Source organism: Acromyrmex echinatior, chromosome 13 (genome assembly GCF_024713525.1).
Source record: "Acromyrmex echinatior isolate Ae372 chromosome 13, ASM2471352v2, whole genome shotgun sequence".
Taxonomy (NCBI): Eukaryota; Metazoa; Arthropoda; class Insecta; order Hymenoptera; family Formicidae; genus Acromyrmex; species Acromyrmex echinatior.
The window spans coordinates 6,814,199-6,838,531 of record NC_141864.1 but is presented as its reverse complement, the minus strand read 5'-3'; the positions used below and the strand labels follow the sequence as shown (position 1 = coordinate 6,838,531).

At 26.5% G+C, this 24,333-nt stretch overlaps 6 protein-coding genes and 1 pseudogene across 12 annotated transcripts in view; 6 read left to right on the top strand and 1 right to left on the bottom strand.

Annotated features, from left to right (window-relative positions):
* Nucleotides 1-24,333, bottom strand: part of LOC105150915 (agrin) — a 717,341-nt gene that overhangs the window by 337,513 nt on the left and 355,495 nt on the right. The gene's annotated exons all lie outside the window — the stretch shown is intronic.
* Nucleotides 65-5,297, top strand: LOC147907558 (uncharacterized). Its single transcript, XM_087412721.1, has one exon. It carries the CDS (start codon nt 2,664-2,666, stop codon nt 3,765-3,767), a length of 1,104 nt encoding a protein of 367 aa, XP_087268847.1. The 5' UTR covers nt 65-2,663; the 3' UTR covers nt 3,768-5,297.
* On the top strand, nt 6,731-10,433 carry LOC147907557 (uncharacterized; annotated as a pseudogene).
* Nucleotides 10,414-13,062, top strand: LOC147907556 (uncharacterized). The gene is given in 3 exon segments (XM_087412734.1): nt 10,414-11,409; nt 11,557-11,643; nt 11,710-13,062. Coding segments are annotated over 3 exon segments (1,149 nt in total). The 5' UTR covers nt 10,414-10,455; the 3' UTR covers nt 11,818-13,062.
* Nucleotides 13,104-15,822, top strand: LOC147907555 (uncharacterized). The gene is made up of 3 exons (XM_087412717.1): nt 13,104-14,945; nt 15,086-15,172; nt 15,273-15,822. The coding sequence occupies exons 1-3, from the start codon at nt 13,905-13,907 to the stop codon at nt 15,375-15,377; spliced, it is 1,233 nt and encodes a 410-aa protein (XP_087268843.1). The 5' UTR covers nt 13,104-13,904; the 3' UTR covers nt 15,378-15,822.
* On the top strand, nt 16,192-19,835 carry LOC105150913 (uncharacterized). 2 transcript variants are annotated; one of them, XM_087412716.1, is made up of 4 exons: nt 16,192-18,865; nt 19,014-19,100; nt 19,208-19,301; nt 19,724-19,835. In XM_087412716.1, the coding sequence occupies exons 1-3, from the start codon at nt 17,804-17,806 to the stop codon at nt 19,295-19,297; spliced, it is 1,239 nt and encodes a 412-aa protein (XP_087268842.1). In that variant the 5' UTR covers nt 16,192-17,803; the 3' UTR covers nt 19,298-19,301; nt 19,724-19,835. The 2 variants fall into 2 exon arrangements, with proteins under 2 accessions (XP_087268842.1, XP_011062605.2); XM_011064303.2 differs by lacking the exon at nt 19,724-19,835 and having other exon boundaries at nt 16,194-18,865; nt 19,208-19,490.
* LOC147907554 (uncharacterized) lies at nt 19,975-24,303 on the top strand. The gene is made up of 3 exons (XM_087412733.1): nt 19,975-22,782; nt 22,941-23,027; nt 23,143-24,303. The coding sequence occupies exons 1-3, from the start codon at nt 21,694-21,696 to the stop codon at nt 23,236-23,238; spliced, it is 1,272 nt and encodes a 423-aa protein (XP_087268859.1). The 5' UTR covers nt 19,975-21,693; the 3' UTR covers nt 23,239-24,303.

The following is a 24,333-nucleotide window of genomic DNA, read 5'->3' as shown; positions in this document are numbered from 1 at the left end:
GATCAAAGAAATCAAGCAATTTAGAAATTCATTAGATCAATTTTAATCTAAGAAATAGCACTCATTACAAAATTAGTGTTTCTATTATAAATATGCGCACAATTTAATAATACTTTAATATGTAAAATTTAATGTATAAGTAGAAACCAAATCATTACAAAATTAGATATTGTAATTTTCAATTATCATTACAAATTATGATAAGGAAATGCATAGAATTTATATTTTTAAATGAATACGTATAAATATATTTATATTAAAAATTACAATAGTAAAGATCACATTAAAGATCAAGATTATTAGATATCAAAATTATTAATCGATGAAGACTTCAAAAATAAATGTTATAGTAAAAATATTCCAATTAAATAGAATAATTTTTATTTTATGTAATATCGATACTTTCAAGCATATTATTCCCAATTTAGAAGTACTAAATGAAAATCCATATGTTAGAAATTACTTTATTACATGTTTTTATATTCTAAAAGGTCGAAAATAATAATCATAAGATGTCGATGTTGCTTCGTAGCTAACAAATAATCTTTTAGTCACGACTTATTACTCGACGCAGCAACTATCTGCAGCTTTAAATTTAATTAAACTCAATCGCAAGTCATAAACAGATAAGATTAGTGCCAATTGATGTATATTTGTGGTGGATAGTTCGAAATTGTATATTACACTTAGAGGTTTCTAGCTTATATTAACGCTAAAATGCATGAAAAATAACAATATAAAATGCTCGATTATCTAATAAAACAAAATAACAAGATATAACGGCCAAAAACAAGGATAAAAATTGTTAGATTACAATAAAAATATATTTGAGATACGATATCACTCAATTCTTATACATTAAAACGTTTCGACTCACAGTCTTCTTCAGTTAACAATACAATTAACCTAATAATCTAACCGCAAATTAAAAAACGGAACTTGATCGTTATCTTGTTGTTTTGCATGAAAAATAATAAAGTAGGGGAGACAGGGGTCAGTAAACTATGGGGTAAGTTATAGAATAATCGAGGCTTAAAAATAAAACATGCAAAACATGCATAAACCACAGTTGCCAAGTCTCCAGATTTCGACTGGAGATTCTAGTTTTTTTTCGGAATCAATTTCCAGTTCTCCAGAAGAAAAATCTCCAGTTTTTTGCTCTCGTGTGGTATTTATTAATTTGCACTCAGTGATGCTTGCGATTTTATTTTTGCTTTGTTTGTTATTGTATATAATTATTATGATTTTCCGTTCAGAATGTTTATTTTAAAATATTTTTACTATTATTACTAAGCGTAATGTAGAAAAAAAAAACTAAGGAAGAGATAAAAAAATTACTACAAAACAGATATATGTATAAAAGATGCTGGTTTTCGTAAATATTATGTTGTGTTAAAGATGTTATAAAGTATTGTTTTTTTTTTGTATTTTATATAACGCGCTGTATTGTGCAATATTTAAGTGCAATATTTAAATTACGTGAAAAGTATTGTAATAAAATATCTGTGATTAAGTTCACGGCATATATAATTTTGTATAATTTAATAATAAAATCTTTAATAATAAAAAGATAACTGTTATTGTGTTGACACTTTATGTTGGTCAAATATTAATAAGGAAGTCTGTAACAATAGTCGCAAAATGCAAATTAAAGTCTGGATCTTTTTCTTTTTCTTATTTTTTTTTTTAATGAAACAATCGGCTAATGCCCAGTCAAAATATAAAATCTCCAGCGCACATTCGAGTCCCAGCCGTGCTCGGGACTTGGCAACGGGACTTTGTAGCATAGTAATCATGTCTGAGCACGCAGTAGCGACTATCCCTCAGACTGCTGTAACATCTCTTGCGAACACATCTGTGATAGAAGTTACGCTACAATTTAAAAAAATCGTACCTAAGTAGATACTTTTATTTTTATTTTTATAATCGTATATAATTGTCTAAGATATTTTATTTCTGTTTAGATAGTAAGTGTTTAGATATTAAGTTCTTACTTAATAAAGTCCAACAGACTTTTTTTATTTATCTGTCTTTGTTATCGTATACTGTTAATAATTTAAAAAAATAAATATTGGGATAGTAAACTAACCACAGCATGGAACTGTGACTTATTCAGTGACAACTCTTATAGTATCTACTCAATATTTCATTCCTTTAAGGAGACCTTACGGTAAATATTATAAATTAATTCCCTCACGTCTAATCTTGATAAAACTAAGGTCATTCCACGTGTTTTTACACGAAATGAATGAATTTGGCAAAAAGAAATATTGTTCTGCTTTGACAAGCGAATGTTTATGTTTAGAACATCTTTTTATAAAAGTTTTATTAATATGTAGCTAAAGATGTAGCTTAAAATATATTAATCTTCATTTTAATAATCTTAATCAAATTACCCCGTTAGTCACCTTACTCCGGTCTCGGGGCTTGACTCAGATGGAATGCATTAAATTAAATGCATTTTTTTCATATTAGTTTTATCAATTACCCATTATTATTAAAATATTATTATAGATAATTAAATGTATGTAACTAAAGTAGAATTCATTTTTTCTTAATATCGACTGTAAAAATTCAAAACTGAAAAAGGAATCTAGCCCAGCGGTCTTCCCTACTTTACAAATTTAAGAAAAAAAACTATTATAATATATTAATATATTAAAATGTTGTTCTTTCACGATAATTTGTTAATTATTAAATTTGTTTATTATTTAATATGTCGTAGAAATTCCAAAGTGAACTCAACGGCCAAAACAAAAAGGGAAATGTGGATGTTGTTCCATGCTACTGATTTTCAATCTTTGATGTATCCCAACTTTATCATAAGCAAAATTCTCGGAATATTTCCATACAAAATTAAGGCTTCATCTTTTGAAACTTCTAAACCGCGTTATATTCTATGGATTGTTATTCTCTGCGTAATCTGTGTTTATGAGTTGAAAATGTTGTATGAACTCAACCTCAATCTCTCTGCAAAAAGAAAGATTGATGTACCCAGGATTATATCGTTGAACATATCCTTTTTGTATGGACTGTTTCTAGCGGTCATCTCTTATATCTACAGCGGTCCACGAATGCGTTTACTTCAGACTATATCAGATATTTCTTTAAGATTGCCAAAAAAGTCATATCAAAAATTATCCAAATTAATACACGCTAAGGATATTTTCGGCTTTTTCTTTCATTTCTGGCTAGCGTTAACATTATATTTCTTATATACTGAAAAAAATGTTTTCGGTTTATTCGATATCTTCAGAGTTTTCATTAATTTGTTAGGATTTCAAATGGATATGCTATACATAAATTGCGTTTGTGTCTTAAAGACCTGTTTCAAAGAAATCAACAATAATCTACGGGAGCTGATGATAAATAATCTTAGAAAGATCTATCATGAGCAAAGAAATCCGTTTTTGCTGATAAAACTTAAAGCTTTAAAGAAACAACATCTGATGATAAGTGACACAGTGCAGATGCTTAACATGATTTTCAGTCTGCATCTTCTCGCTACCATAACTTTATCCTTCAAGCAAATAATATTCTACGTGTATTCCAATGTAATACAATGGCAAAACGGGATATCCTTGAATCAAGACGAGATTGATAATGCTTATTTCATATCAGTCTTAATATATTACTTTACAAGATTAATCTTGATAATATGGGCTTGCGAAACTAGCAAAAATGAAGCGATAAAAATTGGCACTACCATTCATGATATACTTAACGGCATCAGCGATGTGCAAATCAAAGATGAGGTATTATACTAAAGAATAATTTCACTTTAGTTTAAAATTTAGTTTTTTACAACCACGTTGCGATTTTTATATATTTTTTTATATATTAGATATAAATAAATTATATTTAACTGATCTACATTTATCATTTCTGCTTTATAATTTTCGTATTTATTGTCATTTGATTTATTATTGCAGTTAAATTTGTTCTCCTTGCAAATATTGCATTGCGATAATACATTCTCCGCGAAAGGTCTAACTGTAGATGCAACGTTGCTCACTGCGGTGAGTGATGAAATATGTTCTTTAATTAAGTATGAATCATTTACGTATTTCATATTTCGCTTTTAGATGATGAGTAGTATTTCCACGTATCTATTAATCTTAATACAATTTTTGATCATGGCGCATTCTTGCGACAGCAAGACAAAAGCAATTTAATTAATATAAATACGTTCGAGAATATTGAAAACTTTTGATTTTTATATTGGAATATTTTGTCGCTGTGAGTATAATTATGTTTTTATTTTTAAAAAATTATATGTATACATGTATCCGTGTATGTACAATATCAAATTAAAATTTTGTACCACTTATATTAATAATCAATGACATAAATAAGACTTTATTTTTTTTAAATGGACAAGGCTAATAAATAAATTAATAAAATTGTATTTCATGTAAATAAATAATGTAATTTACAGTAGTTTAATTGTACTTTCATTAAAAAATAAAATATATTAAATAGCTAATATTAATGAATCATCGGTTAATTCATATTTTATGTATTTTTCATATTGATTAATTAAAACCTTTATATCAAATTAATATTTATCAAAAATAGAATAATTGTTAAGGCAAATTTAAATCTTAAAATTGATTTAAACAATTCGTCAAATGCAAATTGCGTATTTTTTGTTCAGTTTTTAATTATAAATAAAATTTAACTTTTTTATTCGTCATTGAGAAATCATAGATGAATTGTTGCAATGTTTGTGAATCGGTTGTCATCGCATATCTCCATAACTACAATGTATATTCTTATCAACTTTTGGCTATAATCTTCTTATTGACCAAGCTTGGTTTATAGCATATAATTATCAATAATTGTATTGTTAATAAATAAAAGTATTTTCGTTCACATGAGCTTTTTATTGATTAGAAATGAGTTATCGTTGTATGCATGTTCTTTGATTGGATGTCGGGTGAATCTAGGAATTAAATTGATTAACGAATGAGATGTATTGTCAGTAGAGAACTTTAGTAATTCTCAGTTATGGTTAGCACATGTCATAAGCAGAGAGAAACGTGAGAGAATACATGACGCCCAAACTAGAGCACTAATATAGATATTCGCATCCGCCATTTTTAGTTCTTTCCCCACTCTTTGTTCTCTCTTTAATCTTCTTATTTTAGCGGCAGAAAGGAGAGAAAGTAAGGGATTGAGGAAAGGAGCAAGAGAGTGAAAAAAGGACTAAAAATGGCGGATACAAATATTTATTTTAGTGTCTTATTAAAACCAGTGGAAATAGATAGCTAAAATCGCTAAAATAACTAAAATCTATTAAATTAATAAAGATTTGAACGATTCAGCAATTTATTTCTATCAGGAGCACTGCAAAAAAATGGATATTGTTGTGTAGTTAACATTCTTCAGAGGGCGGTAGCGCGCGGCAGTGTTTCTCTCCCGTCTCTCCCAGGTTTCTCTCTAATCATAAGTTGAGTTCAGAATAAAAAAAAAAATTAAAATAAAAAAAGGAATTATAAATAACTTAAAGAAGAAATATATAATATTAACGTAAATATTAAACATAATGCTTATTAACGGTTTGGTATATTCTTTATAATTAGTATTATTTAAATCTTTTTTAAGCTTTTAATTTATTCTTTTTTGCCTTTAAATGTTTAATATTTTTTTTAAATTATATTTTTAATTTTTAATTTTTTGAACTTTCTTAGCTTAATTTTAATTTAAAAAAAATTTTTTTTAATTTATTTTTTTAAGATTTCCTCCTATATTGTAATTGACTTCTGGCAGCAGTCGGAAGTATATTTTTTTTAAACAGATTTTTATTAATATTTTATTTATTTTTCGACTTACTCGAGTACATGAAAAACTTAAAAGTCAAATAACAAAAAATAATTTCTCATTCATATATTATATAAAGTACTTATTAATTTCACATCGATCAAAAGAATACATCAAAAGCAATTTAGATATTAGTTATATCAACTTAATCTAGGAAACAGCACTCATTAAAAAATTATAGTGTTTCTAAAAATGCGTATAGTACAATTTAATAATACTTTCATGTGTAAAATTTATGTACAAAATAAAATCATTACAAAATCATTACAAAATTGGATACTGTAACTTTCAATTATCGTTGCAAGTTATGACAGAAAAATATATATAAATATAGTTTTGAAGTATGAATTATTATAAGTATGAATTATTTTTAAATTAATGACTATAATAATAAGGATCACATTAAACATCAAAACTGCTAGATATCATATATCGACGAAGTATCCAAAAAAATATCAATAGATCATGTAGAAATATCAAGTATTCCAATTTAACTAAATAGAAATTTTTATTTTATGCAATATCGATGTTTTCTGTTTTGCATATTATTCCCAATTCAGATATGCTAACGATAATCCGTATGTTAGAAATTACTTTATTACATGTTTTTATATTTTAAAAGGTCATAAATAATAGTCAAAAGACGTCGTTGTCAACTTCGTAGCCAACAAATAACCTTTCAGTCACGACTTATTACTCGACATAGCAACTTTAAATATAATTTACCTCAATCGCAACACATAAACAGATAAAGCCTAGTGTCAATTCATATATATTTGTGATCGAAATTAAAGATTACAGTTAGAAATTTCTGGGTAATATTAACGCTAAAGTGCATAAAAAATGACAAAGTAATAAATTTAAGTAGCAACTATTACTAATATATTAAAGTATTGTTCTTTAATAATAATTTGCTAATTATATTCAATTTGTAGAAATTTCAAAGTCAAGTCAAGGGTCATAATGAAAGAAGAAAGGTGGAGGTTGTTCCATGCCACCGATTTTCAATCTTTGATGTATCCCAATTTGTTCATAAGCAAAATTCTCGGAATATTTCCATACACAATTAAGAGTTCGTCTTTTGAAACTTCTAAACCGCGCTATATTCTATGGACTATTATTTTCAGCGTAATCTGTGTTTATGAGTTGACAATTTTATATAAACTCAATCTGTCTGAAAAAATCAAGATAGAGGTAACCAGGATTATCTGGATGAATTTCTCCCATTTATATGGATTGTTTCTGGCGGTCATCTCTTATGCCTTGAGTAATCCGCGAATGCGTTTACTACAGACTATATTAAATATTTCTTCGAATTTGCCCCAAAGATCATATCAAAAATTATCTAAATTAATACACGCTAAGGATGTTTTCGGCTTTTTCTTTCATTTCTGGCTAATGTTAACGTTATATTTCTTATATTCTGAAATAATGGTTTTCGGTTTATTCGAAATGTCCAGAATTTTCATCAATTTGATGGCATTTCAAATGGATATGCTATACATAAATTGCGTTTGTGTCTTAAAAGCCTGTTTCAAAGAAATCAACGATAATCTGGAGAATCTGCCGGAGATCGTGATAAATAATCCTAGATGGATTTATCATGAGCAGAGACATCCGTTCTTCCTGATAAAAATTAAGGTTCTGAAGAAACAGCATCTGATGATAAGTGATACAGTGAAAATGCTTAACATAATTTTCAGTCTACATCTTCTCGCTACCATAGCTGTTTCTTTCAAGCAGATAATATTCTACGTCTATTTGATGTAATACAATGGAAAAACGGGATATCCTTAAATCGAGACAGAATTTATAATGCATTTTTCATATCAGTATTAATATATACATCACGAGATTGATACTGATAGTGTGGGCTTGTGAAACCGGCAAAAATGAAGCGATAAGAATTAGCACTACCATTCACGATGTGCTTAATAGTATAAAAAATATACAAATCAAAGATGAGGTAGTAAAGAAGAATTTCACTTTAAAAGTTAAAAAGTTTTTTACGAACATGTCGCGATTTTGATACATTAAATCGAAATAAATTATATTAACTGATTTATATTTATAATTTCTGTTTTATAAGCTTCATATTTATTACGTTTTGATTTGTTGCAGTTAAATTTGTTCTCTTTGCAAATATTGCATTGCGATAATGCATTCTCCGCGAAAGGTCTACCTGTAGATGCAACGTTGATCACTATGGTGAGTAATTAAATTAATTTTTATTAAGTATGTATTAGTTATGTATTTCATGTTTTGCTTTTAGATGGTGAGTAGCGTTTCTACATATCTGTTAATCTTAATACAATTTTTGATCTTGACGCATTCTTGCGACAATAAAACAATTAATTATATATTATACAATTTAATTAATACAAATGGGTTTGATAAATTTGAAAATTTATGATCTTTATGTGTTGAATGCTTTATCGTTGTGAGTATAATTATTCATCATTTGTTTAAAAAAAAAATCATATGCATACGTTCCATCCATGTATATCAAATAAAAATCTTATATCATGTGTATTAATATATCAGATTTTAAGACTTTATTTGTTTAAATGTACCGCACTAACATACAAATTAATAAAAATGTAAAAGCAATCAAATATTAACAAGGTCAGTGATCGAATCAATGATGGTTGACACTAATTTAAATAATTTTATTTATAAATCGACATACAAAAATATAAAAATCCGATAAGTACATATTGCATATTTCTTATTCAACTTTCAGTCATCAATAAAGATTTAACGAAATTTTCAGTCGTTATTTAGAAATGATAGATTAATTGTTGCAATAATAATTTTCGATTTTTAATATCTCATTTGTTCTTCGGTTTTATTTATTGATAATGTAAAAACATAAAAGACAAATGACTAAAAATAATTCCCTATTCATATATTTACAAAGCACTTATTAATTTCATCGATCAGACATATCAAGTAATTTAGATATTAGATCAATTTTAATCTAGGAAATAGCATTCACATATTACGAAATTATGATGTTTCTAAGAATGTGTGCAGTACAATTTAATAATATTTTAATACGTAAAATTCATGTACAAATAAAATCCAAATTATTACAATATTAGATAACTATTGTATCTATTTTCCAATTATCATTACAAATTATGACAGGAAAATGCATATATTTTTATAAATATATATATTTTTGATATTATAAATGATATATTATATATTATAAATGAATATATTTTTGAATGAATACGATAAATACCTTTATATTTAAAAAATACAATAATAAAAATCACATTAAAGTAGAAGATAATTAAATATCAAAATTATTACATTAACCGATGAAGAAAAAAATATAAAAAAATATAAATATTATTAAATATCAAAGGACTACACGTAATATATAAATTCACACAAAATCAGAGTAGCGTTTAAGATCAGCTAGACCGTTTAAGACTTTGATTGCTATGGTTTGTGTATCACATATGTACGATCCTATAATATATTATATTATTAATATTATGATAGAAATATCAAGTATTCCAATTAAATAGAATAATTTATATTTTATGTATTAGGTGTACAAATAAGTTTCCGCCGTTTTTAATAAAAAATTAAGCATTTATTGTGAAAAAACGATACATAATGTTTTATTGATGTAAGTCAAAATGTAAGTGCAAGTTCTTTTTGCGTTTGACACGAATCTTCATTCAATAATGCTTTCAATTCCGCGTCTTCGTACACTTTCGGCCTTCCGCTACGTTCTTTGTCTTTGACGTCAAATTCATTGTTCTTAAATTTTTGAAACCATTCACGACAACTTCTCTCACTTAAGGCAGCCTCACCATATGCTTCTACAAGCAATCGATGAGCCTCAGTTGCAGATTTCTTCAAATTAAAGAAGTAAATCAAAAGTTCCCGCAAATGACGCTTATTCGGCTCAAAACTCGGCATTTTCGCACAAAAAAAATATATGATGCTGATACAAAATCGCTAGTATTTCAAGATTATGTTGTTGACAGATGTCCAACCTTATGATATAATGTTTTACATCAGACAATTTTAACCGTAGCTTGCTAGTGATGCAGTCTTTTGTCAAATGGCGGAAACTTATTTGTACACCTAATAATATCTATGCATTCTGGTTTGCATATTATTCCCAACTTAGATATGCTAAATGATAATCCGTACGTCAAAAATTACTTTATTACATGTCTTTATATTTTATGAGGCCATAAATAATAGTCAAAAGACGTGGTTGTTACTTCGTAGCTAACAAATAACCTTCTAGTCTCGACCTACTACTCGACGCAGCAACTGTTAATACAGCTTCAAATTTAATTTTATTCAATCACAATATATAAACAAATAAAACTAGTGACAATTCATGTATATTTGTAGTCAAAAGTTCGAAATTGAAGATTACATTTACAATTAAATGTTTCTGACTTGTATTAATACTAAAGTGCATAAAAAATGATAAAGTAATAAATTTAAGCAGCAACCATTACTAAAATATTAAAATATTGCTCTTTAAAGACAATTTAATAATTATATTTAATTTGTCGTAGAAAATTTAAGTCAAGGGCCGAAACAAAAGGAGAAAGGTGGAGATTGTTCCGTGCCACCGATTTTCAATCTTTGATGTATCCCAACTTTATTATAAGCAAAATTCTCGGAATATTTCCATACCAAATTAAGACTTTGTCTTTTGAAATATCTAAACCACGCTGTATTTTATGGACTATTATTTTCTGCATAATCTGTGTTTATGAGTTGACAATGTTGTATAAACTCAATTTCTCTGGAAAAATCAAGATTGGTGTACCCAAGACTATCTCGTTGAATGTCTCCTTTTTATATGGATTTTTTGTAACGGTCGCCTCTTATGCCTTAAGCGGTCCGCGAATGCGTTTACTTCAGACTGTATCAGATATTTCTTCAAGATTGCCTCAGAAGTCATACCAAAAACTTTCTAAATTAATACACGCTAAGGACATATTCGGATTTTTTTTTCATTTCTGGTTAGCGTATACATATTCCTTGTATTCTGGAACGATGATTTTTGGTTTAGTCGAAATATCCAGAGTTATCATCAGCTTGTTGACATTTCAAATGGATATGCTATACATAAATTGCGTTTGTGTCTTAAAAACTTGTTTCAAGGAAATTAACGATAATCTAGAAAATCTACAGGAACGCATGATAAATAATATTTCTAAACGGATATATCATGAGCAGAGACATCCATTCTTGCTGATAAAACTTAAGGCTATGAAGAAACAGCATCTGATGATAAGTGACACAGTGCAGATGCTTAACATAATTTTCAGTCTGCATCTTCTTGCTACCATAACGTTATACTTCAAGCAAATAATATTCTACTTGTATTTCAATGTAATACATTGGCAAAATGGGATATCCTTGAATCGAGAAAAGATTTATAATATATATTTCATATCATTCTTAATATATTACTTTATAAAATTGATATTGATAGTGTGGGCTTGCGAAACTGGCAAAAATGAAGCGATAAAAACTGGCACTACCATTCACGATGTACTTAACAGTATCAGCGATGTGCAAATCAAAGATGAGGTGAAGAAGAATTTCACTTTAGTTTAAATTTCTTACATGTCGCAATTTTTGTATATTAGATTTAAATAATTTATATTTAACTGACTTAAGTTTATCATTTCTATTTTATAATTTTTGTATTTATTATATTTTGATTTGTTGTTGCAGTTAAATTTGTTCTCCTTGCAAATACTGCATTGCAATAATACATTCTCCGTGAAAGGTCTCACAATAGATGCAACGTTGCTCACTACGGTGAGTGATTATATATGTTTCTTGATTAAGTATGAACCATTTACGTATTTCATATTTTGCTTTTAGATGGTGAGTAGTGTTTCCACATATATATTAATTTTAATACAATTTTTGATCATGACGCATTCCTGCGACAGCAAGACAAAAGCAATTTAATTAATACAAATACGTTAATTAATACAAATTCCAGAATATTGAAAACTTTTGAGTTTTAATGGAATTTTTTGTCACTGTGAGTGTATTTGTCAAACGTTTTTTTTTAAATTCATATGTATATGTATCAGTATATGCACAATGTCAGATATGACTTGTACACCACGCATATCGATAATCAATAACATAAATAAGATTTTATTTGTTTAAATGCACCATATTAGTATATAAATAATAAAAATGTATTTCATACCAAATATATAATGCAATTTAACAATTTAATTGTTCTTTCATTAAAAATAAAATACGTTAAATACTTAAGTAATACTATTGAATCATCAACTAATTTACATCTTATATGTATTTCTCGTACCGATTAATTCTTATAACTTTTTTATCAAATCAATATTTATTAAATATAATACGAATAATTTTTAGAATAAATTGAACGTTTAAAATTGATTTAAACAGTTCATTACACGCAAATAGCATATTTTTTATTCAAATTGCAATTATCAATAAAGATTTAACTAAATTTTCATTGAGAGATAATAAATAAACTATTACAATATAACGTTTAATTTTTAGTATCTTATTTGTTTTTGTACATGAAAAAGTCAATATATTGAACATAACTTCTTATTCGTAAACTATATAAAGTACTTTATAACGTCGATCAAAGGAATATCAAGCAATTTAGATATTAGTTAGATCAATTTTAATCTAGGAAAAAACATTCATTACTATACATTATGTGAAATTAGTGCTCATAGAAATGCGCGCAGTACAATCTAATAATATTTAAATGTGTAAAATTTATGTACAAGTATTTATTACAAAATTAAATATTGTTAATTTCAATTGTCATTTAATTACAAATTATAATAGGAAAATGTATATGAATATATTTTTAATTAATATGTATAAATTTTAATTAATATGTATAAATATTTTTATATTAAAAACTACAATAATAAAAGCCACATTATAGATAAAAATTATTAGAAACCAAAATTGTTCTCTTATCTAGTTGAGCCTCCAAAGAGAATATCAATGTTGCGATAGAAATATGAAATGTTGCAATTTAATTAAATAGAATAATTTTTATTTTATGTGAGATCGATTATTTATAAATAATTATTATAAGCAAATTATAAATAATGATTTATTTATTAGGTGTTGGAATTAATTCGTAGCGTTTTTTAATGAAAGAATGTTATTTATTTCACATGAGCATTAAAAAATACATTAATGAAAGTACTTCCCATCACTTGTAAAACGTTACGAATTAATTCCAACACCTAATATATTATAAAGAAAAATTAATCTGTTGATGAAGGAAAAGGAATTATTATCAGTTATCAAATTATTTATAATTTATGGAAACCAACATTATTAATTGTCTTCATTACAAATTTATTTTTATTTTACGTCAATTATATACACATACACGCATATATACACTTACAATATATTTTTAATCAAATGGGAAGCACACATCAATATTTTTAAATTAAAAATTACAATGGAATAAATATTTAAAATCAATATTATTAAATTGATGATGTGCTATAGAAAGTCAAACCTTTTTTAGTCTTTTCTAAAAAAGAATAGTAATTTTTAAAAGTTCTCAAAGTTATTCCATATAAATTCTAAGTAGTCGATGCTTTTCATTTACATAATTTACGATCTTAATTCGATTGATAATTCGTACATCAACAATTACTTTATTAGTTTTTTCTGTACATCAGCAATTACTTTATTAGTTTTATGCGCATGCGGCTTGAGAAGAATAGGCGCTGATCGAAGAAAGCCATTCATTTCATGGTTAACAAATAATACCTGACTTCTGAGTTGTGTCTCACTATTTGAAAGTAGAAACTACGTTTTGTGATACAGTTTTAAATTTCATTCGCTAGATGCATACAGATTACGTGCAGTGCATATCAATTTACATACTTATGATGGAAATATTAAAAAAATAGTATTTGCAATAATGTTCGTATTAATGTTTATAATGCATTAACAATCAGAAAGCGTGTGATTAATAATTTTTAAGCATTAGTCTATTATTAACAAATAAAATTGTTTTCAAAATTCTGTTAATTATGTTCAATTCATCGTATAAATTTCAAATCAAAGAACGAAAAAGATGGCTATTTCACGCCACGGACTTTCAATCGTTGATGTATCTCAATTTCATTTTCTGCAAGATTCTAGGAATATTTCCATACAAGATCACGGTTTCGACTATTGAGATTTCCAAACCACAATACATTCTGTGGATTATTATTACCAGTGCTATTTGCATTTATGAGCTAATAATGTTCTATAAACTCAATTTTTCTGAAAGAGTCACACTTGAAGTACCTAAGACTATTTCGTATAATTTTCATTTTATACTTGGAGCATTCGAAACAATTGTCTGGTATGTTTTGAGCGGTCCGCGAATGCGTTTGCTCCAGACTATACGAGAAATTTCATCAAGATTGCCCCCGGAGTCATATCAGAAACTCTCCAAGCTAATTCATGTAAAAGATATCTTCGGTTTTTTCTTTCTGTTATGTCAATTGTTAACGTTTTTATTTTTAAATTCTTCTGAGATGGCTATTGATACCACGTTCGAGCCATTGAGAATATACATCGCCATGATAGTGTTTCAAATGGATATGTTATATATGAATTGCGTTTGTGTCTTAAAAGCTTGTTTCAAAGAAATCAATGACACTCTGGAGAATCTACGGGAACTTATGATAAATGATATCTCTAAACTAATCTATCATGAACAAAAACATACATTCATGCTAACAAAACTCAAAGCTCTTAAGAAACAATATCTGATGGTCAGCGGCACAGTAAAAATATTGAATATAATCTTCAGCCTGCAGCTTCTTGTTACCATAGTGATAGTTTTCAAGCAAATCACTTTTTTCCTATATTTTCATATAGTGCAGTGGCAAGACGGATTATCTATTAAATTGGATAATCAGATTCGGAATGAATTTTTTGTATCGTACATAATGTATTATCTTATAAGAATAACGTTAATAGTGTGGGCCTGCGAAACCGGCAAAAATCAAGCAGTAAAAATCGGCACTACCGTTCACGATGTGCTTAATACCATCAGTGATGAGCAAATAAAATATGAGGTAATAAAGAAAACGTCATATAATTTGTAATTTTCTAAAAACATTTAGTGCACTATAGGTACTATTTTTATATTAAATCCAGCAAATATTTATAAATTAGTTTTTAAATCTTATTTATTCTTTGATGTATGTCGTTGCAGTTGCAACTATTTTCCTTGCAAATATTGCAATGTGATAATACTTTCTCGGCGAAAGGTCTCACTGTGAACGCTGCACTTCTTACTAAGGTAAGTAAATGATAATTATCTCTATTTAGTTGATATATATATATATATATATATATATATATATATATATATATTGTTTAATTTGTCACTTCAATTTTAGATGACAAATAGTATCACTACGTATCTATTAATTTTAATACAATTCTTGGGTACTTCGCATTCTTGTGACGGAAAGACTGCTATCAATGTTACAGAAAGAATTTAATTAAACGAAAGTATAATCGAACAAGGATATGCGTTAGCAAATATTGAAAACTGTTAGTTTTCGATATTTCATTTTTATCAGGTAAAAATATAATCGTCTGACTTTCCTACTTCTGTAGAGATATATACACCAGATACAAGTAAGAACATATCACGTATATTAATGGCATAAAGAACGTTAATATTTTATTTATTTAAGTGGATCATATAATACTGATGAGATCACTGAACTTTATTTACGTTATAACGTACATTATGTTTGCTACGTTTAAAAAAAATAGCTTTCTTAAAGTTAATGTGACTGGCCACATCAAGATGTGTTTGCACGTATATTGCGACACATCACGGAATATATAGTTCTCGATTATTTTTTGAAAACGCATATATGAGCATATGCAATGTCCTAGACCAAGAATAAATATTTTACTATCGTGTTTAATTGCTGTGTGGCAAATTAAAATAATTATCAGTAAAATGTCATGCATAAAAAATCTTATTGAAAAAAAAGTTAGAAAATATAAATATATTTATTTAAAAAAGTTAGAAAATATAAATATATTTATTTAAAAAAGTTAGAAAATATAAATATATTTATTTAAAAAAGTTAGAAAATATAAATGTTATCTCTAGAGATCGATTGAAGAATCGAAATCAGCAAATAAATAACAAATAAATATATTTTTTAATTTATTTATTACAAGAATTACTGTGTATATATGTATATGTATTAGGTGTAGTAAAAAGAAAGCCATTATTTTTCCAATAGATGGCTTTAGTAATCTGTATCACGCGTAGACGAGATACAGATAAACTGCACAAAAAATTCCTTTTATAACATGGTTATGTGTAGTGGTTTACAAGAATTACATTATTTTATGCATGTATTTTTTTCCTTTAAATTATGATCTAACTTTTTATTTTTATCTAAAATCTGACTTAACATTTATCAATAAAAACATTCATCCAAAACATAACTTTCGATATAATGAGCATAGCATACGTAGCGTACATAATACATAACGCTCTGTATAGCCTTAGCATATAACGTAATAAATAGATTAAAAAATATTACTTGTTATTAAAAAATATTATTTGTTATTAACAATTCAATTAATTTTTCATGTTATTTATCATAAATACTACAAATAATTTTGAAAGTAAATTTAACATTTAAAATTGACTTAAATAATTTGTTAAATACAAACATTATATTTATTGAATTTCCTTATCAATAAAAATTTAATTTTATAAATTTTTATTAAGAGATAATAAATAAATTATTGCATAATAACATTTAACTTAATAAATTAATTAGTATTAAATTAGTATTTTACTTGTTCTTATGTGCATAAAAAACAGAAGGCATCAATTAACATAATTTCCTACTCATAAACTACATAAAGTACTTATTAATTTTACATCAATTAAAAGAATACATTGAGCAATTTAGATATTAGTTAGATTAATTTTAATCTATATGATTAAAATTACATTATTTTCGAGAAAATAGCATTGGTCTTATATATACCAATTCAATTCATTTACATTACTTCTGTTATTATTATTATTTTTGTTTGTGTTAATAATATTTACAATTTTACAATATTTTAATTTACAATAAATATTAATAATATATTAATAATATAATTTAAACATAAATTTATCTTCTATAAAAATATCTTATTTATTACATTTTAGTAGACTAATCAAGAGCAAACAATGTTTTTCAAGAACAAACAAATATTTAAATTATAATGACTTGCACAAATTTAATTTAAGAAAAATAAAATTATCGACCTTTATTTAAATACAAAATGTGTATCGTTATTTTTGTGTTGAATATTATTGTTTAAATATCATTACAATCAATTTTATACTAAATATTATTACATAAGATAATAAGTTTTGTTAACAATAAAACTGAATTTTGAAGTAATAATATGAAAATATCCTTACTTATAAGTAAGCAATTGTTTTAACAATATGAATACTACAAATTAAATTGATACAGTTAATGTTTTCTGTTCACGTGGCTTCATTAGCTTTGTATATGATCTACATTTGCTGGATAAAGTATGTCAAATACTTCATTACTTTATGCACTGCATCCCTAGGGTGAAGTAAATAATGAATGACACATTTTTATTTCATGGCTAAATAATTTCTGAACTGCGTCTTATTATTTCATATAACAATTATTCGCAGTTTCGAACTTAAATTCATCAGGTGTAAACCGAAGGAACGTGTGTTAGTTTACGCATTCATCGTGAAAAAAATAATTTTAAAAACTACATTTCAAAAAGAAGCTTTTGCAATTATTTTATTAATGTCAAAGTGTATATTTATTAATGTCATAGTGTAATAAATAATTATTAGACTATTGTCTATAACTTTAAATTATAGTTCGCATGTGACATTTCGCTAATCATGTTCAATCTGTCGCCGAAATTTCAAAAACAAGTGAAAAATAGAATGTGGAAAAGGTGGCAACTATTCCATGCTACAGACTTTCAGTCTTTGTTGTATCCTTGTTTTATTTTCTCTTCAATTTTGGGAGTGTTCCCGTACAAGATCAACGCTTCGATCTTCGAGCCATCAAGATCACGTTACTTTTTATTAATTATTATTGTCTGCGTCATCTGCGTTTATGATCTGACAAGGCTTTATGAAGTCAACGTATTAAATAATATGAAAGAAATAACCGAAAAAATTCAAGACAACTTTTTTTTTATGCTCACAAGTTTCATAATAATAACTTCATCTATTTTGAGTGGTTCACGAATGCGCTTACTACAAACTATATTAAAAGTCTCTTCAAAATTGCCTCCAAAATCGTTTGAGAAATTATCTAAGTTAATACACGCTAAAGATATTTTCATTCTTTTTTACTTAATAGGACACTCGATGACGGCACTTTTACGTTTCCATCAAACAAATGAGTTGTTTTTTGCAACAGCAGTAATGGAACATTACATTTCTTTACAAATATTACAATTGAATATGCTGTATGTGAATTGTGTTTTTGTATTAAAGGCTTGTTTCAAAAGAATCGACGACAATCTAATGATTCTACGAGAATTCGTGATTAAAGATAAATCGCATATTCCTAGACTGATTTATTACCACCAAAGAAACCCACTTCTGTTGGAAGAATTTAAGGTTCTACGAAAGGAACATCTGATGGTTAGCAATACAGTGCAAATGCTGAATAAAATTTTCAGTCTGCAGCTCCTCGCGACTTTTGCTATAGCCTTCATCGAGATTACTTTCGAAATATATTTTAATACAGTGCAGTGGAAAAACGGGCTGTCTATCAGTCTGACTAAGCAGGTTCATAACTCGTTTGAAATATTCTACTTGACGTATCATATTCTAAAAATATTATTAATAATATGGAGTTGTGAAACCAGCAAAAATCAAGCCATAAAGATTAGCACCACTGTTCATGATGTTCTTAATAGTACCAGCGACAAAAACATAAAATATGAGGTACTAATAAAAAAAATTTAATTTCTAGATATATTTTTTAATAATTCATATATTAATAATTTTTGTATATACATATCAATTTATAATTATATTTATTTTGTATCTATTTGCAAGTTGCTAATAAATGTTTTTCTATCTGATGTTGCAGTTGCACCTGTTTTCTTTACAAATATTGCATAGCAACAATACATTTTCTACCAAATTTCTTACTGTGGATGCAACTTTTCTCACTGCGGTAAGCAACCAATTACATTTACATTACATTATATAATATTGAAGATTTAATATAGAAATGATTTAAATATCTTAAAATTAAACTACATTTATTTTTTATGTTTTTAGATGGTGGGTACTGTCACCACGTATCTTTTAATTTTAATTCAATTCTTAGTCTCATCACATTCTTGCGATGGAAAAAAACGATTAATTTAGGAAGGTATTAAAATTCTATTTAAAAATATATAATAAAAAAACATTTTTGGAAACTAAAATATCCTAACTTTTTACTATTTCGAATGTAACATAATCACCTGATATTTTATATTTGTACAAATATACTTAAATTTGTATAAATGATATGTATTTAAATATAGTTTAATAATACATAATATTATATGATAAACAATATTATATATATAAAATATTCTATTTTAATTTATTGTGTCTTAATATGATTATAAGTAATAATTTGCAAATCATAGTCATCTTCATATAAATTAAGTTCGGAAAATTAATATCAATAAAAATTAAATTTAAATAAAAAATATATACTAAAATATTCATATCAAATATTACAGTACACTAAAAATCAATATATTTATCAACAATTATATTTTGATCATATTGTCTTTTTTCTAGATAAAGATGTCAAAAGATGAAGGTCATTCCCACTTTTTAAAATTAATAAGAATTATATTTTTTAACATAATACAATATATATATACAATTCCTGTAATTATTCTGTAAAAGTATTAAGTTAGAGATATAAAAAACCAATAGTTTATATATATATATATATATATATATATATATATATATATATATATACTATATATTCATATATAAACGTACATATACATATATATATATATATATATATATATATATATATACATGTGTGTGTGTGTGTGTGTATATGTATAAAAGCAAAATTTAATCTCAAAATAATGATTTAAAAAAGTTAAATATCTTAATTCGAATGAATATTAACAAATCCTTCAAACAATTATCATAGATAATTAATATTTAATATTTCCTATTTTATGTATGCAAATGTTTTATATGTTTTGTATAATTTTCCTAATGAGCATCTAGATGTGCAGGATGATGGATCTATTCCTTACAGCAATTACGTTTCATTTATTTCATATGTTGTATCCCAAGAGGTGATATGTTCGAAAAGCTCCATGGTTACTTCATGCCAACAAATGATTCATAAAATATATCTTTGAATTTGATTCATAGCAATTTTAAAACTTATCGCGAAACAATGTCCACGTCAGTTTCGGCATTTGCGAAAAAAATAAAGATAATGATTATGGAAAAGGAGCTTTATCAAGATTACATTAAAATTAAAGTGTTGAAATTATCGACAATAGGACACAATTGATAACTGATTTTTTTGAAAATAAATTATATCATTATTTGTGCTTTGTCGATACAACTTCTGTTTAAACGAATTTTTTATTCGATCATACAAAGATAAAAATAGTTAGACGATACTTAAACATATTAGATGGAACATCCTGTATATATTTTTCAATACAATATCAATGCGAATAAGACTATTAATAATGTATAATATAATGTGCAATTATACAATATTAAATAAAAATAGAAATTATTATATCTCGATAGATTCGAATTAGGAAAAATAATTCATAGTTCATAATTATCTTGATATAAAAATTAAGTTCGGAAGACAAATTAATTTTAATTATTGATGACAAATTAATTTTAATTAATACAAAAAATGTGTACTAATATTTTTACATCAAATATTACCGTCATATATTAAAAACAATATTTTAATGTAAATATTTTAATGTAAATAATAAAACAAAATTTTGATTTCAAAATGTATAAAAATGTTGAATATATAATTTTGAAATCGGACATCTTAATATCTGTATTAACTCTTCGAAAAATTAATAATTGATGTAAATATTATATATTCCGATACTTTTTAATTTGTATGTACTGCGTATTACATCAACATATTAGTCAGTATATCAAATTATTTTATAAATGTAATATCTTTTCTAGCACACACAGATATTACATTTATAAAATAAATCAATTAATTACATTTGTAATATTGATCAATTGATTACATTTTATAAGTGCATTGCCTTCTCTAGTAGGCATTACATTTTAAAATAATCGACGTTTGACTAATATGTATAAGTATTGATGCAACATGCGATACAAATGTAACGTATCAAATAAAATAAAAAATTATATGCAAAGACAGATCATAAGTTACACAAAAACTATATGCAAAGATAGATCATAGATTATGATAATTATATTCCATTTCTTTATGCATTGTATCCCAAGAGTGACATAAGGGTCACTCAAAGAGCTCCATGGTTACTTTATGATTAACAAATGATCCTTGAGAATAATGTCTTGTAATAGCAATTGGCAGTCTTAATCTTAAACTCACAGAATGTGGAATAGATTAATGAAAAGTCCATATTAGTTTTTACATTTCAAAGGAAGAAGAAACAAAAGGCAAGAAAATATATTTAGAAAAGGCACCATCTTCACAATCGCTCACATTAAAACTGAGAAGTGCTCCTAATGAGATATTCATATAATTAATAATGAGGCTAGCAATTCTCAAGCAGTTTTTCCACGATACTTCGTTAACGTTCAGTCCGTCATCGAAATTCCAACGACAAATCGAAAGCAAAAAAGAAGAAAAGAGATGGTTATTCTACGCCACAGATTTTCAATCTTTGATGTATCCTTGTTTCATATTTTGCCGCATTCTTGGGATACTGCCATACAAGATCAACGCTTCATCCTTTGAAACTCCTAAATCTTACAATATTCCATCAACTATAATTATGTGTTTCTTCTGTTCTTACTCATTAATAATATTATGTATGGAAAACATTTATGGATGGTTCCATGACAATGTACGCAGAAGTATTGCAATTAACTCTTTCTACATATTTACCAATTTCATACTGATTGTCACATTCGTCTTAAGTAGTCAACGAATACGTTTGTTTCAAATTATACTCCAGATCTCTTCACGACTTTCTTCAGAATCATATCAACAGTCGTCTATGTTAATTCACGCCAAGGACATTTTCGGTTTTTCTTTCTTACTCATCCAATCAACATTGTGTTATGATCCGAACTTCTCTATTGTAACCCATTTATCGACATTCTATCTGATTCTGCTAGTGTTTGTGATGGATATGCTATACATAAATTGCGTTTGTGTATTAAAGGCTTGTTTCAAAAAAATTAACGACGATCTGGCAAATTTGCTCATAACAAACAATAAATCGCATTCAGTCATGTGGATCTATCATGAGCAGAGGAACCATCTTTTGTTAATGGAGCTGAACGACTTGAAGAAGCGACATTTGATGATTAGTGATACAGTACAAAGATTAAATATAATTTTCAGTCCGCAACTCCTAGCAACCACAGCCTTATCTTTCATCGATGTGACTTTTGAACTATACTTCAATATGGTAGAATGGAAAAACGGATTGTATATCAACCTGGCTAAGCAAATTCATCACACTTACGTACTAACCTACGTCACATATTATTTTGTAAAAATAGCGTTGATAGCATGGGCCTGCGAAACCGGCAAAAATCAAGCTATAAAAATTAAGACTACTATTCATGACGTGCTTAACAATATTAACGACGAACAAATCAAACACGAGGTATTGAAAAATTATATTTCTATGAATTTTTTTTAAATATTCCGTATAGTGGTACACATTTTTTATATGTAAAATATAATCACGCAATTTATAATCACTTTTCTTAAATATATTTTAGATATTTTTTATGACACTTTACTTAATATTTTTTATTACAGTTGCACCTGTTTTCTTTGCAAATAATGCATTGTGATAACATATTTTCCGCAAAGGGTCTCTCACTAAACGCGACGCTTGTCAGAGCGGTAAGTGATCAATAATTTACCTCAATATATATATATATATATATATATATATATATATATATTGTTTGAATTTTTAAATTAAATTCTAACATTTAATTTATGATTTTTTTTTTAGATGATGGGTACTATCACAACGTATTTTTTAATTTTAATACAGTTCTTAACCTTGTCGCATTCTTGTGATGGAAAGACTTCAAGCAATGTTACATAAACAATCTAAATCAGCACAAAGAATCTTATAAAATATATATAATCGGTAAAAGAAATTTATTTTTTAATTTTAAAAATACTTTTTCTTTTTTATTGCGATTCTCTAATGTAATCGATCAATGTTTCATATTTTAGAAGTACAAATATTTTAAACGCTTTTATGAAAGATTGTGGAAGCAATCTTTCTTGAGAGCGTTTAAAATATCCAGCAAATGCCTCATTGCATTTTATATTATGTTCTCCACATCATTAAATCTCTTTCTTTTTAATTTCGGAAACAGCCAAAAATCACACGGAACTATATCCGAACTATACAGAGATTATCAGACTTCGGATATCCATGTTTCATAAAAAAATCGAAGATAATATGGACAGGTTATCATAATAAAGCGCTAGTCAAGGCTTTTTCATAAATGAGACCGTTTTTTTGTCACTGCATAAACAAATTTGTTACTTGATAATTGTAGAGAACTTAGAAATGCTACATTCACGATTTTGGACACTTACACAGCGTACCATTGTTGACTGAAGAACTACCAGATTATGACGCTTGACAGGACACTCACAAATAGAGATTCCTCCATAAAGAACACTCGTGTTCTACAATGGTACATTCAGGTACAAAGATATTGGCATAGGTCGGACTTTCCAAACAGACCTCATATATGTATGTTTTTCGCTAATGTTAATGTTTCGCAAAATGAAAACGACATTTAATAGATGCACAGCAATATAAAATATATTATAACAATATTATATAAAAATCTATATTAACTCATTATAATTTAATAGCCTATTCAAAAATAATTCTGTAATGAACCTCGATTAATAAATCGATAAATTAAGTACATAAAATAAACATTAATAACCACTTCATCATCATTGCATAATAATGATAAGTGCATATTGCTCCATGGTTGCCTATTGGTTACTTCATGTTAACAAATAATTCGTGAGTCATACTTTATAATTCTTAAGAACCATTTGTATGTAGTTTTAAATTTACATTCACAGCGAATAGTCTGTGACAGTTTCTTCATTCGTTCCGAAAAAACAAAAGTAAAAACTGTACTTAAGAAAAAAGTTTTCAAAAATA

Bases quoted from the DNA above. Each gene is read 5' to 3' on its own strand.
- LOC147907558 (XM_087412721.1), top strand. From the start codon at position 2,664: ATGTTGTTCTTTCACGATAATTTGTTAATTATTAAATTTGTTTATTAT.
- LOC147907555 (XM_087412717.1), top strand. From the start codon at position 13,905: ATGTTCAATTCATCGTATAAATTTCAAATCAAAGAACGAAAAAGATGG. The intron at 14,946-15,085 runs GTAATAAAGAAA...ATGTCGTTGCAG, and splicing joins ATGAGCAAATAAAATATGAG to TTGCAACTATTTTCCTTGCA. The intron at 15,173-15,272 runs GTAAGTAAATGA...CTTCAATTTTAG, and splicing joins ACGCTGCACTTCTTACTAAG to ATGACAAATAGTATCACTAC.
- LOC105150913 (XM_087412716.1), top strand. From the start codon at position 17,804: ATGTTCAATCTGTCGCCGAAATTTCAAAAACAAGTGAAAAATAGAATG. The intron at 18,866-19,013 runs GTACTAATAAAA...CTGATGTTGCAG, and splicing joins ACAAAAACATAAAATATGAG to TTGCACCTGTTTTCTTTACA. The intron at 19,101-19,207 runs GTAAGCAACCAA...TTATGTTTTTAG, and splicing joins ATGCAACTTTTCTCACTGCG to ATGGTGGGTACTGTCACCAC.
- LOC147907554 (XM_087412733.1), top strand. From the start codon at position 21,694: ATGAGGCTAGCAATTCTCAAGCAGTTTTTCCACGATACTTCGTTAACG. The intron at 22,783-22,940 runs GTATTGAAAAAT...TTTTTATTACAG, and splicing joins ACGAACAAATCAAACACGAG to TTGCACCTGTTTTCTTTGCA. The intron at 23,028-23,142 runs GTAAGTGATCAA...TTTTTTTTTTAG, and splicing joins ACGCGACGCTTGTCAGAGCG to ATGATGGGTACTATCACAAC.